A 16,084-nucleotide genomic window follows, 5' to 3' on the forward strand; every position below is an offset into this window, starting at 1 on the left:
CTACCAGAATGCACATTTAAGAACCCTCGGCACTATGCTGAGAATATGGCCTCAACTGAAGGGTTCCTTCATATTGGGAATGGTTTGGGTTCCAAGACAGTTTCGAACTTGGGAATTCTTACCATCGATCGATAGCTATCCTTACTGTTACGTAAGGCTTAACTCTGAAGTGTCCCTAGGGATGATATAGTCCCTAAGGAAACTATCATTCTGGATCATAGTAAGGCTCAATCCCTATTGGTTACGGAGTTGAAGACAGCTGAATTCACTAATACCCAACTTTCTGCCTCTGGCGGGAAACAGGCCACAAAAGATACTGTCTTCACCTTTGCCTCTAAAAGCTTAGAGGCCGTTCTGAGAGCAGTAATGGAGAACAGACCCTTTCCAGTGCTAGAGGAATGTAAACCTGTCACTCTAGCCCTTCCTTATGATTCGAACAATTGGGATGACGTCCAAACATACATTCACTGTTGGAAAACTAGATAAAGACAGAGGGAAACAGTTTAATGAGAAACTGCTAAAGATTCCCAAATCCCTGTCGAAGGGAGAGCTGGAAGCTATAAAGACTTTTTGACTCTTTATCCAATTGTATCTAGAGATGCTTATTGGAAACTATTCCAAATCTGATCTCTTCCCTGTCTTGGCTGAAACTATCCTAATCATGTTTCATAGGGATCTCCATACTTTCATCCTAGCCAGAAGAGCATGTAGAGAACAGGTCCTAGCCGCTGCTATGATCAGACATGACCCCAGAAAACTGATCGACTCCAACATCTTTATGAAGGATCTCTTCACTGGGAAGCTGATTAAAGAAGTTATGGCCAAAGTGGCTCAGGAGAATAAGAGCCTTATTGACAAATGGAGTATTTCCTCTGAATGAAAATTTACCCCCAATGAAGGACCTCAACCCAAGGGCAAGAAGCCCAGAAGTCACTTCAAAGGAAGAACACCTTTTCCTGTCAAGACAGCCTCAGTTGCCGCCATTCCTCAGACTGAGTACACGGTCCCCCAGCAGTACATTTCACAGTCTCTAGCTTTCAACCCGGTGTACGAGAGAGCTACCACCACGTTTCACCCCGGCAAAGCTCACAGGAAGGGCTCCAGTAACAGGGGAAGGTCTGGAAGAGGCAATCGAACTAGAGGCCGAGAAAGTAGAGACAAGAAGTTTAAAGTTGCAGGTCCTTCGCAACAACGAGGAGCTTCCTGCAGGGGGACAACTTCACCTGTTCAAGGATTATGTTCAGGCCCTCTCCGGAAGGGAGTCATCTGTTGCACAAAATCCATGAACTTTCAAGGGCAGCTATTCTGTGTGCCAAAAAAAGATTCGAACACTCTTCAAAGTATTCCGGACTTGTCCCCACTAAACAAATTAATTCTGAACGACAAGTTCCAGATGCTGATTATCTCGCAAATACGGACCCTACTACCTCAGGGGGCCTACAACATGTTCATAGATCTTACAGACGCCTATTGGCATCTTTTGATAGGTCGGCACTTCTCCCCCTACCTTGGTTTCAGACTGGCAAGAAAGGCCTAAATATTCAGAGCTATGCCCTTCGGGCTCAGTATAGCTCCAAGGATTTTCCCGAAACTAGTCGAGGCCATTGTCCAACAACTTCGGAACAGAGGCCTTCAGGTGATGGTGGCTCTGGACAACTGGTTAGTCTGGGCTGCAACGAAGTTGGAATGTCTTCAAACAGCCCAAGAGGTCATGAACTTCCTACAACCTACAGCTGCCCAAATCAACCTCGAGAAATCCAGGGTATCTCCAGCTCGGAAATTCTAGTGGCTAAGACTTCACTGGAACCTACAGTCGCATACCCTCTTCTACCAGAAGGCAAGAGAAAGGAAATCATAAACTCGGTCAGGTGCCTACTTCGTTCAAAAGTACTCACCAGACGACAAGAAAGGGTCTTAGGGTCATTACAGTTCGCTGCCGTGATGGACCCAATCCTAAAAGCAAGGCTCAAAGATTCCAAGAGAGTCTGGAGAAAAAAACATCCAATGTTCAGAGAAGCAGCTCAAGCTGTGGTCCACTGCCAAGAATCTATCGAACGACGTCCCTCTTCAGTACCCTCCCCCTTCCGTGACTATTCACACGGACGCCTTGGAACAAGGTTGAGGAGGACACTCTTCTTCCAAAAGAGGGCAGGATCAGTGGTCGATCACATTTCAGAAGTTTCACATCAATGTTCTGGAGGCTATGGCAGTGTTTCTGACTTTGAAGAGACTATGCTCAAAGACAAAATCACGCATCACATTAGTCATCGACAAAATAGTACACTGTGTCAACAGACAGGGCTCCAGATCTCCTCAGATCAACCACGTAATCCTAGCCATTCTCTCTTTAGCAAAAAGGAGGAAATGGAATCTTTCAGCAGTTAACTTCGAAGAGGTTTGCAATGTGACGGCGGACGCCCTGTCGAGATCCAAGCATCAGGAAACAGAATGGTCTCTGACATAAAATCATTCAGTTTTATTCTACAGCAAGTCATAGGACTGCAAATCGATCTCTATGCGACAAGCTTCAACAAAAAACTTACCCGATATAAAGCACCAATCTTGGACCCGGAAGTGACAGGAATGAATGCGAAGTCTCTGGATTGGAACCAGTGGTCTCATCTATCTATTTCCTCCATTCAACCTCCTACTGAAAGTACTGAACAAACTGCTGACTTTCAAGGGAACAGCAGGTCTGGTTGCTCCCAAGTGACCCAAGAGCAATTGGTACCCTTTTGTTCTGGAACTCAAACACCTCCAGCTCCCTCTACCATCTCCAGTGCTGTCACAGGTTGTTCAACAGACAACTGTCTTCGCTTCCACTTGGATAATGAAAACCCTTCAGCTAATGATTTTTTCTCCCTTGCGGCTCAAAGAAAATTCGGAGTTGTGAGGGAAAGAATTGACTTCATAGAAGAGTACAAGTCCAACACCACAAAATGACAATATTTGTCTTCCTGGAAAAAATGGGTTGCATTCATGAAGTCATCAGCCCTCTTCTATTTTTATAGGCTTCTGTATATCTTTCTTCATTTCACTTCACAATCAAAGTCTAGCCTCTACAACTATTGCCTCATGTAAATTGGTACTAACTAGACCGATCACGTATGCTTTTGATATGGGAGCACTCATCTCGTCGGCAGCGATCCTCGGAAGGAGAATCTTGCTGCATAGAACTAGCTGGAGCAAGAGAGAGCAATAGATGGGCCTCGCACACAGGAAGTGCATCAAATACAGCAATCGCGGGCAAAAGAACTTCTACATTGGAGGACACCAGAGTAGGTCTACTCTGGAGACCCGGGTGAAGAAGCTCTAACAATACATCCTTTGAAGGCGGGATTGTAATCCCCAACGATGGCCAAACCTGTAAAACATCCAATAAAGAAAAGGACTCCTCCATGGGCGGGAGCAAAGTTGCTTATCTAGTCGAAGTAGCTTCGTTCCTGGAACCCAGGAGTTGGCCTGGTATTAGCTGGTCAACAGTCCTACTCGACCGATCCTTAGAAGAGACCGAACAAGCAGGAGCTTTCTAAAGAGATAGGGTGGGGGGGGTCAAGGAACAAGCCCGAGGCTTCTTCCTCCTCAAGGATGACCCAGAAGGCAAGAAATCCCTCCTAGACTTATTCTTGCGTCGGCGCCAAAATCTCTCCCACTGGGAGGATGACCACTCCCAGCACTCCTCGCAGGTGTCATCCTGGTCGCAGCGCCGTCCTCTGCAGGCTGGCCACTAGGCAGGGGAGTCGGTCTCAGCGGAGGACACGAAGGTACAGCAGGAGCGTCCTTCCGGCCCTGGGCATGTCCACATGATGGACAATAGGAAGGCAAAATCATGCATACCATAAAAGAGAAAGATTATTATAATGGCAAGTCTGTTTGGAAGGCAGAGAGCAGAGACGTCTGTTCTCGGCAAAGCCAAAAGACAAAGGGGTTTAGACACACCGGTGTGCGAGTAAATGGGGTAGCCAGCAACACCCCCTACCCCTCCAATGACCCCCCCCCCCACTAACTATGGGGGTGCGGTAGTTGCCACCTTGCCTAAAAGTCTTTATCGCTACTCTTCCAGCTTCGTTAAAAGATAATCCCTATTAATAGCGTAGGGTTTGTATTTAGTGTCGGAACAAATGTACATCTAAATTACTGTACTAAGATCTTTTTGTGATTACATAAGAATGATATAGCAATATCAAAGTAAATCATCAATAATATATCAGAATGAATATAATATTATAATAAAGTAATGTGTTAGCAATAGAATATAGTTACAAATACCGTTACCTTTCAGGGTTTGGATAACGTTGCCAGATACCTTGAGCAACCTGCTCCCATGGAAATTTAAAAACTGTAATGCTCTCATGAAATTTCATTTTGCAAATAATGAAGAATCAAGCTGGAAAGATAAAAAAGTAAAACAATAATTAATTATGTGCATGCTTTTGAAAAAAATAAGTTAAAAATGACAAATTCGTAGATAATTTGTATTTTTCCTAACTATACAAACCTTAGCTATTTATTAGGGGTATTACTTTCGGCAGAGCTGAAATGACGAGCCATTAAAATTTGGCGAAGGGTAACTACCCACACCGCAAGTTAGCGGGGGGGTAGGGGGGTAGCTTGCTACCACTCCCACTCACACACCTGTGATTTAGCTAACTTTGCTTGGAGGTAGGACTTCAAGGGGGATAGGGCTGGTGGGCAAGTTTGTATAAATAGCTAAGGTTTGTTTAGTTAGGAAAAATACAAATTATCTACGAATTTGTCATTTGTTCCGTAACTGGAATACAAACCCCGCTATTTATTAGGGGTGACTCACCCATTTGGAAGGGTGGACGTCCCTGCCAATCTGGCTTTTGGCTTTACCCAGGGGCTCCTTATCAGAGTATCTTAGGACTCAAAAATAAGGAGTCCCTGCGCCTCGCTAAAACCTCGCTATGCAAGGTCCGCGGCCTACGCAAGCTGTGTGTTAAGATATGCAGAATTGTAACGGTCTAGGTAAAGTTATTCCGAGTCTCTTGAAGGAAAAACTGTTGTAACCAAGACTTTCCCAATACCACCTCGCCAGGGTATGGAGACGCAACAGTATTAGCTTAATACTAGGTGCACAAGGGAGCATGGTTTACCTGCAGTAGCAGAGAACTCAGGATGCTGCTTTCCCCAAGAGAGGGGAGGATGAAGAAAAGAATAAGAGCAAGTCAAATCTTTTCATTCACGCAGACTAAAACCAGGTAACAGTGCCCTCAACCTTCTGCTACTTGTCCAATAAGGAGCTTGAGGTATACAACCAGCTGTTGTGCAGCCACCACAGGACCGATAGAGATCGTATCAAGTTCCTGTGGGTCACATCTTGCTGGAGAAAATTGTGAAAGTCACCTGGAGCATTCACATCCTTTTTTGTAAAAACCTGTGTCACAGAGTAATCTGCTTAGAATGGCCAGGGGCATAGCTATGCCCCTGACATTTTGAGTCATCATGTTGGGTGAAGCTCTGGATTCAGGGCATAATTGGTGACTGTGAATCTAGCAAGGATGATTTTTTGGTGATCCTCCTTTAGTCTCTGCAAGTGTTGATGACAAGAGAAGGGACCCGGGTGGGTTGTTGACGTTCTCTTAAGGTAGAGTCTCATACCTTGCCCTGAGTACAGGAACGGATGATCTGGATCATCAGTTACCGAGTGAAGACTTGTGTAGGATTCGTCACCTCTGGAGACTGTCTGGCGACATACTCAGGGACGAGACTGAACGTTGCCTTTCGCCCTTCTCCTTAATGGGCGATGTCGAAAGAGAGACCATGAAGTTCCTTGACTCGTTTGGCTGCTGTCAGAGTGTGTAGGAACATTGTCTTCTTAAACCAGGTGAAAATTTGTTGCCTGGTGAAATGGAACATAAGGAGGTCTCTTTAGACTGGAGAATTTGAACCATGTTCCGAGAGGAAGGTCTCAATTTCGACTGGAAAAAGGCAAGTTGTAAGTCCGTATGAGTTAGGAGAAGTCTAGCCATGAGAGGATGTCCCTTCCTTTCAGTTTAAAGGCGAAAGCTTAAGGATAAGTGATCGTTTTTACCTGTTGAAACTGAAAAGGGGGTCTTTTCCTCTTGCATATACTCGAGGATTCAGCTATTGCTGGAATAGAGGTATCGAGTGGAGAGACACTTTCCCATGACACCAACCACACAAGACGTTATACTGCCTGGTAGACTGATGCTGAGGAATTCCTCAGATATCTAGACAACCTTTTGGCAACTTATTGCAAAAAGCCTCTGTGAGAGAGGAGGTACTGGGTAGTCTCCAGGCATACAATCATAGCAAAGCTATAGCTTGTGGTAGGTGTCGAAGTGTGGTTGTCTGTGATGGGGAGAGGGTTCTCTTGGAGACTCTATCAGGAGCTGCAGAAGGTTTGGAAACCGTTCTGCGTAATGCCATAGCGGAGCTATGAGAGTCTTTGAGAGGCTGACCGATGTTCTAGCCTTCTTGAGAGCCCTTCTCCAGACAAAACAGGGACGAGACGTAAACGTCATTGCTGTACCCACCGTTGTTGGCCTATTTCTTGCCAGAGTGCTTTGGGGTCTAGGGCTGGGGAGCAACGGCAGCCTGAGATTCAGGGGCGTTGCGAACAAATCCCTAGTTGGAGGACCCCGTAAAGTCGGGACTTTGTCAGCTACAAGGTGATCCAAAGACCATTCGGTATACCTTCTCAGATGCTGTGCACAGATTGTTGGCGAGCACATTCCTCTAGTCTGGAATGAAGCAGGTTGATAGTGGCACCAAACGGACTTTGGCCCATCTTAGTGTTTATACAGTTAGATGGGAAGAGGCTGCAAGCAAGTTCCTTCTTGCTTGTCAATGTGAGCCTCTATGTGGTGTGTGGTGTTGTCGCCCATCACATCACTGAGTGGTCCGTTAGGAACTGATGAGGCTGCTGAAGGACCGGAAAGTTGGCCTTCATCTTTTAAGAGATTTAAGTGAAGGTACTTTCGGACTCTGTCTAGAGGGCTGAGGTCGTGTGGTGCAGCACTATGGTCCCTCCTCTCCTCTTTTGATGTGTTCTAAGCACAGCATCAAGTCTGAGGGGTGGGGAAGGATGGGAAGGTTATACCAATCCATAGATTCTCGACTGACACCCATCCCTTGAAGTTCGTCCAAACTTCTGGTCCCATGGTGGTCAGAATGTCTGGGGAATCGAGGGCCTGATTCCAATCAGACTCAAGTCACTCTGGGCTGGAAGTTCTTCTCGTTTTGAGAAAGTTTTGTGGAGATTGGTGTCTAGAATCATTCCCAGATACACCAGTCTTCTGAGAGGGAAGTAGGGATGACTTCCACAGGCTTACCTTGATCACTGGATCTTGGTAAAAAAGACTTCAGAAGTTTCGGGGGTAATGCAAGGTTGCCACCGTGTCTGCTAAGGTCAGTCAGTCGTCCAGAAACGGAGGAGACAGAAGCCGATCCCGTGAGACCAGAATGGGTGGAGTGGAAAGACCGAAGCACAGTGCCCTGAACTGGTGTTTCTTGTTTGTCTAGACTGAATCTTCCAACCTTCCTAGATGGATGGTTTGGACCTGGAAGTATGAGTCCTTTAGGTCCAGTGTGCAAATGAAGACCTGAGGTCTTAGCCCTTGTCCGAACTCCAACATGATGTGGACATCGACCCAAAGGGACAGCTCCTTGCGGATCCTTTCGCATGGGAGATTGTTGACGCTGGGGTCTAACTCATGTTGTAAAGGATCGGACGCAATACCCTGTGTAAGGATTCTTCCCTGAGAGAGAATTCCTTTAACTGATAGAAGGAAGGAAACGCTTAACCCTACCATGCGCCCTGATGGGATTGATGCTATTCCTTAGAGTAGAATCAGTCTGGTGAATGTTAATCAATGGTTAACGGTTGGGTATTGTGGTTACTGTGCAGTTGGAGAGTGCTCGCAAGTAGTCCCCTGTCGACAAGCCGCTGATGAGGGTTGTTGATCGTTTGCCGATCACTTTAGTGGATTGGTGTGATGGCAAACGGCCAGTAGCAAGAAGTGTGTTGTAGACCTTCTGATCTAGGGAACTACGGGCAGAGGTTAACTAGAAAGTCCGAGTCACGAACTGCTGGGGAATTGTCGATGATCGGTGAATCGGCGGTCTGTGAGCCGAGGATGGTAACTGACAGGCAGATGAAGGCTGTCTGGTCAGTCAGCCAAGGTAGGTTGGCAATAAATGAGTTGGTAATCTGCTTTGAGAGCCCTGAGAGACAGCAGAATGGTTTAATGATAGTCAGTTGGTGATGGCAAGCCATTGATGATCAGCGATCGATCGTAGACCGGTGATCGGTGAGCTAGAGATCAGCAAGCTGACTACGGTCCCTCCTGGTTGGTCAGAGATCAGCGAGCTGAGTTCGATGATCGAAGAAAGATGAGCTGCCCATCGGTGATCTAGTGATCAGCAACCTGATGACTGGTTATTGACTAGCAATCGGTGATCGGCACGCTAGCAATTGGAGATCGTTAGTCATTAGAAGGCCTAGAGGTCAATGATCAGAGCTGAGCTAGCAATTGGCGATCTGGTGATCAGGGAGCTAGCAATCGGCATACAGTGAACTAGCCATCAGCAAACAGTGATCTAGCGATCAGTCTGTTGATGTTTTCTTGTTTGCTGACAGTGGTACTGTCAAGAAAAAACTTCAGAAGAGACAGGGACCAAGGATTCCCCATTTTGATTTCCCTTGGAAGATGGAATCTTTGATATCTTGAATCCTTCTGTGAAGCCTCTTTCCTCTTTTCCCGGCGGCCATGTTATGCGTTTGCGAGGAGAGGAATGGGGCAATGGTGACCTGTCCAAAAAGTTTTATTCTTTGTGCCTATTGTGCGAGTGTGCAAGAGACTACTGGAGCGATGACAAACAGGATGATGCTGGTGCTCAGTTTCTGCTGAAGCGCAGTTTTCGGTGAATGCGCAGAAGAGCGCTGGTGTGCAGGTGAGAGCTGGCTCTTTGGCAAGAGCTGGGGCATTGTCGAGCATTGGATCTGCGAGCACTGGCTCTTTGGCAAGAGCTGGCGCATTGGATCTGAGACCGCAAATGCGCAGGAGAGCGCTGGTCTGAGAACGCTGGCGAACAAACAAGCGCTGCCTCTTTGTGAAGAGTTGGCGCATTGGCGAGCGCTGGATCTGAGAGTGCAAGTGAGCAGGAGGGTGCTGGATCTGAGAGTGCAGGTGAGAAGGAGGGTGCTGGATCTGAGAGTGCAAGTGAGCAGGAGGGTGCTGGATCTGAGAGTGCAGGAGAGCACTGGCGAGCAGTAAGGCACTGAGTAGGATTTTGTACAGTCTCCCTAGAATGCGCAGAAGCGCGTGACTGGTTGCGCAAGGGCGGGTGCATGAGCACGCGATTGCGTTGCGCACGTGCGCATAAGAGGGGGAAAACTTCTAGCACGCGGAAGACTGCTGGCGCGCATGCGCAAAAGACGGCTGGCGCGCACGCGCAAAACTGTTGGCGCGGGCGCGGAAGACTGTTGGTGCTGGTCCACGTGCGGATACAATAGCGCACGAGAGCGCGTGCAGGTGCAGGAGAGCGCTGGCGCGCAGGTGCAGAAGAGCGTTGATGAGCAGGAATGATCCACAGAAGAGTCCAGGACCGAAGTCCCATTACTAACTGCAGCGTAAGTTTGTGCTGGTAGGTTGGCAGGTCAGCTGGCAGGACGACCAGGAACTGGGATGTGCCCTTTGGAAGGGCGAACATCCATTGACGGCAACCATGAAAGGTCCACAGAAGAGTCCAGGACCAAAGTCCCAGGACTAACTGCAGAATAAGGTTGCGCTGGTAGGTCGGCAGGTCAGCTGTCAGGACGATCAGGAACTGGGATGTGCCCTTTGGAAGGGCGAACATCCATTGACGGCAACCATGAAAGGTCCACAGAAGAGTCCAGGACCAAAGTCCCAGGACTAACTGCAGAATAAGGTTGCGCTGGTAGGTCGGCAGGTCAGCTGTCAGGACGATCAGGAACTGGGATGTGCCCTTTGGAAGGGCGAACATCCACCGATGGCGACCGTGAAAGGTCCACAGAAGAGTCCAGGACCTTAGTCCAGAGACTAAGCTGCAGCGCAAGGTTGCACTGGTAGGTCGGCAGGTCAGCTGGCAGGACGAAGCAGGAACTGAGATGTGCCCTTTGGAAGGGCGAACATCCACCGATGGTAATCGTGAATGATCCACAGAAGAGTCCAGGACCGAAGTCCAAGGACTAACTGTAGCTCAAGGTTGTGCTGGTAGGTCAGCTGGTAGGACGATCAGGAACTGATGACGCCCTTGACACCCGTGAACGAGAGAGGTGATCACTTCGCAGGAGAGACTTGCCTAAGACTATGCTCTGTCCCCAAAGGAAGAGAGACTCAGCAAGGGGGGAGTGTAATCTAGGCGAAGACAGCAACAGCAGTCGGAGTCTGTGAAGTGATTAAGATGCAGGCAGTTCTCCCTCGGAAGGGGGGAAACAACCTTTCCTCGAAGATGAAGTGCTGATCAAATGTTGCCACGGGCGTACTTCTGAGAGAAGGGATGACGCCCATGAGGGCTGGTGGATCAGCAAGCTGACCTTCAGCAGTAGCGATCCTCTGAAGAGGAGTCTCTATGAGTGGCCCCTTCTCGCGAACAAGAGAGATAATCACTTCGCAGGAGAGACTTGCCTAAGACTATGCTCCACCCCTGAAGGAGGAGACTAAGCAAGGGGGGAGAGTAGTCTTGGCGAAGGCACCAACAGTAGTTGGAGTCGATGAAGTGATTAAGATGTGGGAAGTTCTACTTTATAAGGGAGAAACAATCACACACCCATGATAACGTCCTCTGAGGGACAGTAGTGACAGCAGATTCCCCAGGCATGAACAGAACAGCTCTGCTTCGTCGGCACTCTTAGTCGAACAAAGAAAACTGCATAGCTAAATTAGGAAAAATAAAATAAATCATGTAACAGAAAATTCCCTAGGGACAAACTCCGAAAAGGACCACCAAGGGAACAACATAAAATAAGTATTGCACCCTTCCTTCCCCAGTCAACATCCACGGGAGAAGGGGGAGCGGAGTAACAGTAATAGAAACAAGAATTACAATTATTTAAATCAGCTAAGAATATTCACTAATAGTGAGAACCACTGATCCTCCGAACGGAAGTGTTCCTCACGGAGAAGAAGCTGAAAAGTTAAAATTACAAACAATTATAATTTCACTAAAATAATTGAGAAAAACAATCGGAAGCGCAACCTAGGTGCTCCCCCCGTTAGTACACTGTTGCTGACAGGTAAACGACCTTGAGAAGAGAAAGACCATAGTCAATCTCTAAGAGGCCACACTCCCTTCACATAGTAATCCATATTTCCGGTAGGAAAAGGGAAGAGGCGAAGACAACAGTTGAATGAGAAGGGTCCAGAAGATGACGATTCCCCTGCAGCGGCCAAGTCAACGGTTATATGCCTAAGGGAAGACCAATGGACCAGAGGGGGAGAGGTCGTTCCCCACAAAGGGAAGTGTCCTGGCCTTGCGCAAGTGTCATAAGAACCTGTCGTATATGTATCACACGCACAGCACAAACACTGAAAAGGAAACTTACAACATTTCTATACATACATATATACATAAACATTAAGAATGTTTTCATATACTGTACAGTAAATATATACATAAGAAAAAGTAAGTTAAAAGACAAAAATTAATGGTAGTCCAGAATAGGGGAGGAGGGAGAGCGGAAACAACCGTTCTCCATCCGAGCCAAAAGTAAAGTAAGCTAAATCACAGGTGTTGAGTGGGAGTGGTAGCAAGCTACCCCCCTGCTCCCCGCTAACTAGCGGTGTGGGTAGTTAACCCTCGCTAAATTTTAATGGCTCGTCATTTCAGCTCTGCCGAAAGTAATACCCCTAATAAATGATGTGGTTTGTATTCCAGTTACGGAACAACCATCTTATGCTTTAAGGAAGAAATTTGCTCAGTTAGAGTTTTTACTTTGGATAATTGGATAATCAGATTGCAACTGCTGTTGATTAAGTACAATATTTCTTGCCATCAGAGGAGAGCCTCTACTTCACTTATCAAGTACTACATACTAAAATGATAAAATTCTCAATATGTACTTGTACTGATCACTGGATATGTTGATAGGTAACTTGCTATAAAACATTAGAAATTTTAAAAGTATTTTGTACTTTTCCTACATATACAAACCATTCCTTTATAATCACACATTTCAAAAATAATTTTTATTTTTCTGTGCTACGCTATATATCTTAGCAATCCATGTTTACCAACAGTTATATATGCAGATGAGCAACCTGGTGTATTAAGGGAACTTTGGGTGTGAAGGAAATGCCCCCTAAATCTAGATGAAGTTACTGGCAGCAGTGTGACAGGCTGGGTATAAAGAGATAGAGAAACTGTCTCTTCGGCTTATACTCCTGATGCCTGGCGGATGATCTTGCTGGAATTAGTATGGACCGGCAGTGGTCAATTGCCTTAGATGGGTACTGCGCATCACAAGGAACTGGCTATCCTTTGATTAATCTAGCCAATGAATCCTCTATGGATTTTGTCAGTCAATGAAAAGAGATGACAGAATGGGCCATAGTATCAGGTGTAGTGGGGTGCCAAGAATCTGCCGGTTTATAAATACTAAAGAAAAATGACTAACTTGGAAGTAATTTTCGGGCTCAGCCATGTCGTCCTGATGAAAGGTTCCTTTAGGCAGCTTTCTAAGGGATATTTGGCTACACTGATACTCCCAGAGAATTAACCACAGGTCTCCAGAATTCTAACTACTGGCGCGAGTATCCTTAATATAACTTTTAAGGATATCGCATAAAATCAGGGAACGTATTTCTTGATACGACACATGGCAATCTTCACCCCGAATAGATTTTACGCTTTGAGGGGGAAGAGTGGCGAAAATAAAGGGGAGCTGTTATCAAGGTTAGCCGGTGGATCCCCTCCCAGTACTACTACGGCATATCATTCCTTTTAACGTAGCCATTTAAGCACGGTGCTCTCTCACGTTGCTCTCGGTGTTGTTACTGTTTTGAAGGAATATTACCATGCAATCTCCAGCATCTTCATCCTCTGGAAAGTTGAGTATTTAATCTTTCTTGTGTATAATCTTTGGCTCCCTTCTCACAGTTAAATTAACATAATTTAGGTGTGTTAAGTGGAGCACTGCCATCCCCGGAGGCGGCCATTTTAAGACCGCTGTCATATGCCATAAATGCTTTATTTAGTTAGTAGTACAACGTTCCTGGTATTTAGCTTTCAAAAAATTCTAGCTAGTTAGGCAAAATTATACTAGTGAAGATAAGCTTTACACATGTAATATTTCTTCTGCCGAATAAACGTTTCTATCGTACACGATAGGGCCTCGGTGGTACTAGCGTAGCCGAGAGCCCGACTCGGGTTAGGCTAGCCTAACTCGTTTTGGTATACTTTAGTAACGTTATCCCCCGTTTAACCTCTAGTATCGTTTTTATCAATTTGGTCGGAGATATAGATATCTCCTAGAATTACTAGCATAATTTGATACACTTCTCTTTTAGAGAAATGAGGATAAACACTTCCTTCCCCCTGAGTGGCGCCAGGTCAGGCGACAACCCTATCTTCCATCATCGCCATCGAGTAGTGTACTCCAGCTTGACTTGGATAGTGTTTTCTGTGGATCTTCTTTGCCGGAGAGTATCCTGGCTTTGAAATACAACAGTAACTCAGGGTATTCTGTCTTGCTGTCGACAACGCTACCGACAGGGGAATAGTCATTCCCCTGCTGGTTACACCGTTGCCGACATAGGAAGTTCGGCTTCCCTAGTTCACAACCGAAAGTGGGTAATATAATTGCCGCCACCTTTCTCCCTTGTGGATTCGAAGACATTTCTTATATCCGGCAATGTCTCAGGCTAGGGAATGGTTATTCCTCTGCCGCCCAAGATGGCGCCGGTATAGAAAGCTATGTTTCCTTGATTTACAGCCGAACGTAGGAGGCATACCTGCCGCCACCTTTCTCTGTAAAATATAAGACCCTGTCCCTTCCCCCTCTCTCCTAAGCCGTCACGATTCCTGTGGCCGGTATTCTACAATCACCCCGCTTGCCGGGCTGACTGGGTTACCGGATGGGCTCCTACAAAGGCGGTTAGGTTGCCGCTTCGACCATATCCCTAATGGAAGCAGAGCTCCGGGAAAGGTTGAACCGACCCTGACAGCTGCCAGTGGGAAACCCATTGCACTTTTGAGTATTCTTCAGTCCTCCCTTGGACTGCCATCCACAAACCCTGTAACCAGCAGTACAGCCGGAAACAGAAATTGTGGCTGGATGGAAGCTAGAATCAATGTATTCCTCCCCTTCCATTTGAATCCTTATTCTGGAAAGAAGGCAGTAGAGACAGTAGTCCCTACACCCCTAATTATATTACTAAACTATAATAATACGGTAGTCCTTCTTTCCATTCTTTCTCTCTCTCTGTCAGCTAGCGCCGCTAGGTACTAGCCTAACCCGGTAGCATACCGGCAAAACTACAGTATAAGACAATACAGTAGCCAGTATTCCTGCAGTATAACATTACAGCAGTTAGAAAACTACAGTATATAATGATACAGTAGTATGTAATTTCCAACATACTCTGTGTATCCTTTCACAGTCCATTGTTAAGACCGATTAGAAAATGTTGAGGTGAAGTATTTCTTCAACATTCTGATGAATCCTAGATTATCGGAACACCAATGATTACCTTTCAGTATCAATACAGTGAACCCTCGCTACTTCGCGGTTCGACCATCGCGGATTCACCACTTCGCGGGTTTTTTCCATAACCCATATATATATACATATCGCGGATTTTCCGGAAATTTCGAAAATACCGCGAAATCTGAAGACCCCCAAATACGATATTTCGTTACCTGTAATTCCATTAATACTGTAGGCTAATTAGTAATATCTGCTCTTACTGATTGTTCATTGCATTACATATGATATATAATTCAGCACAGAAAGAAATAAAACACGAAAAGAGAATGTGATCATACGATAATTCAGTACTGTATACAGTACGTAGTAAAATTAAATCGAACATGAAACGCAAATCAGATGCAGTCATACCATATTAGAATGGTGTAAGGCTGCTGTTGGCTACTACTGTACTACAAATGTAATGGATGTGCTTCTTTTCCATGAATCTTTTGTATGTATACGTACGTAGTACTGCATCCAATAATATACTTTGTTGCAAAAATCACATTTCGAATAAGCGTACGAGAGAGAGAGAGAGAGAGAGAGAGAGAGAGAGAGAGAGAGAGAAAGAGATAGAGAGAGAAAGAGACACACACATCCTACAAAAGAATAAAATAGCATACGTAAAGCTATTATTATTATTGTTATTATTATTATTGTTGTTGTTGTTAATAAAATTATTATTGTTATTATTATTATCATTATTATTATTATTATTACTGTATTATTATCATACGATAATTCAGTACTGTATACAGTACGTAGTAAAATTAAATCGAACATGAAACGCAAATCAGATGCAGTCATACCATATTAGAATGGTGTAAGGCTGCTGATGGCTACTACTGTACTACAAATGTAATGGATGTGCTTCTTTTCCATGAATCTTTTGTATGTATACGTACGTAGTACTGCATCCAATAATATTCTTTGTTGCAAAAATCACATTTCGAATAAGCGTACGAGAGAGAGAGAGAGAGAGAGAGAGAGAGAGAGAGAGAGAGAGAGAGAGAGAGAGAGATTGTTTTACGTACGTACTGTAAATGTAAATTTTAAACAAAAAAAATCAGTACAGTACTGTATGATTTTATATAGATACGGTAAATTATATTGTAAGGTAACATATTTTGTAAATGCTTTGTACTGTAAATACTGTACTGTATCATTATTTATCACTTTCATCATGCGCGTTAAATGCCTTCTTTGTTCTGAGCGTGGTTGTTTACTGAGCGTACAGTACTTTATGACGCCGTCGTTTCAGACGGCGTCATAAAGAAAAACATTTCATTTCGAAGTCCTAAGAAAAATTAAGTAAAACATTGGTAATAACAAAATCAACATACTGTATAATCAATATAATCGATGCAAAAACTAAATGAGTTTGTT

The 16,084-nt window shown here is 45.2% G+C and overlaps 1 protein-coding gene across 2 annotated transcripts in view; it reads right to left on the bottom strand.

Moving 5' to 3' along the window:
• The window catches only part of prel (preli-like), a 202,342-nt gene that overhangs the window by 159,564 nt on the left and 26,694 nt on the right, over positions 1 to 16,084 (bottom strand). For both annotated transcript variants that reach the window (XM_068388400.1, XM_068388401.1), the window contains exon 2: positions 4,276 to 4,387. In XM_068388400.1, the coding sequence (XP_068244501.1) occupies positions 4,276 to 4,364 (89 nt within the window). In that variant the 5' untranslated portion in view covers positions 4,365 to 4,387. The remainder of the gene's footprint in view (positions 1 to 4,275; positions 4,388 to 16,084) is intronic.

Source organism: Palaemon carinicauda, chromosome 15 (genome assembly GCF_036898095.1).
Source record: "Palaemon carinicauda isolate YSFRI2023 chromosome 15, ASM3689809v2, whole genome shotgun sequence".
Taxonomy (NCBI): Eukaryota; Metazoa; Arthropoda; class Malacostraca; order Decapoda; family Palaemonidae; genus Palaemon; species Palaemon carinicauda.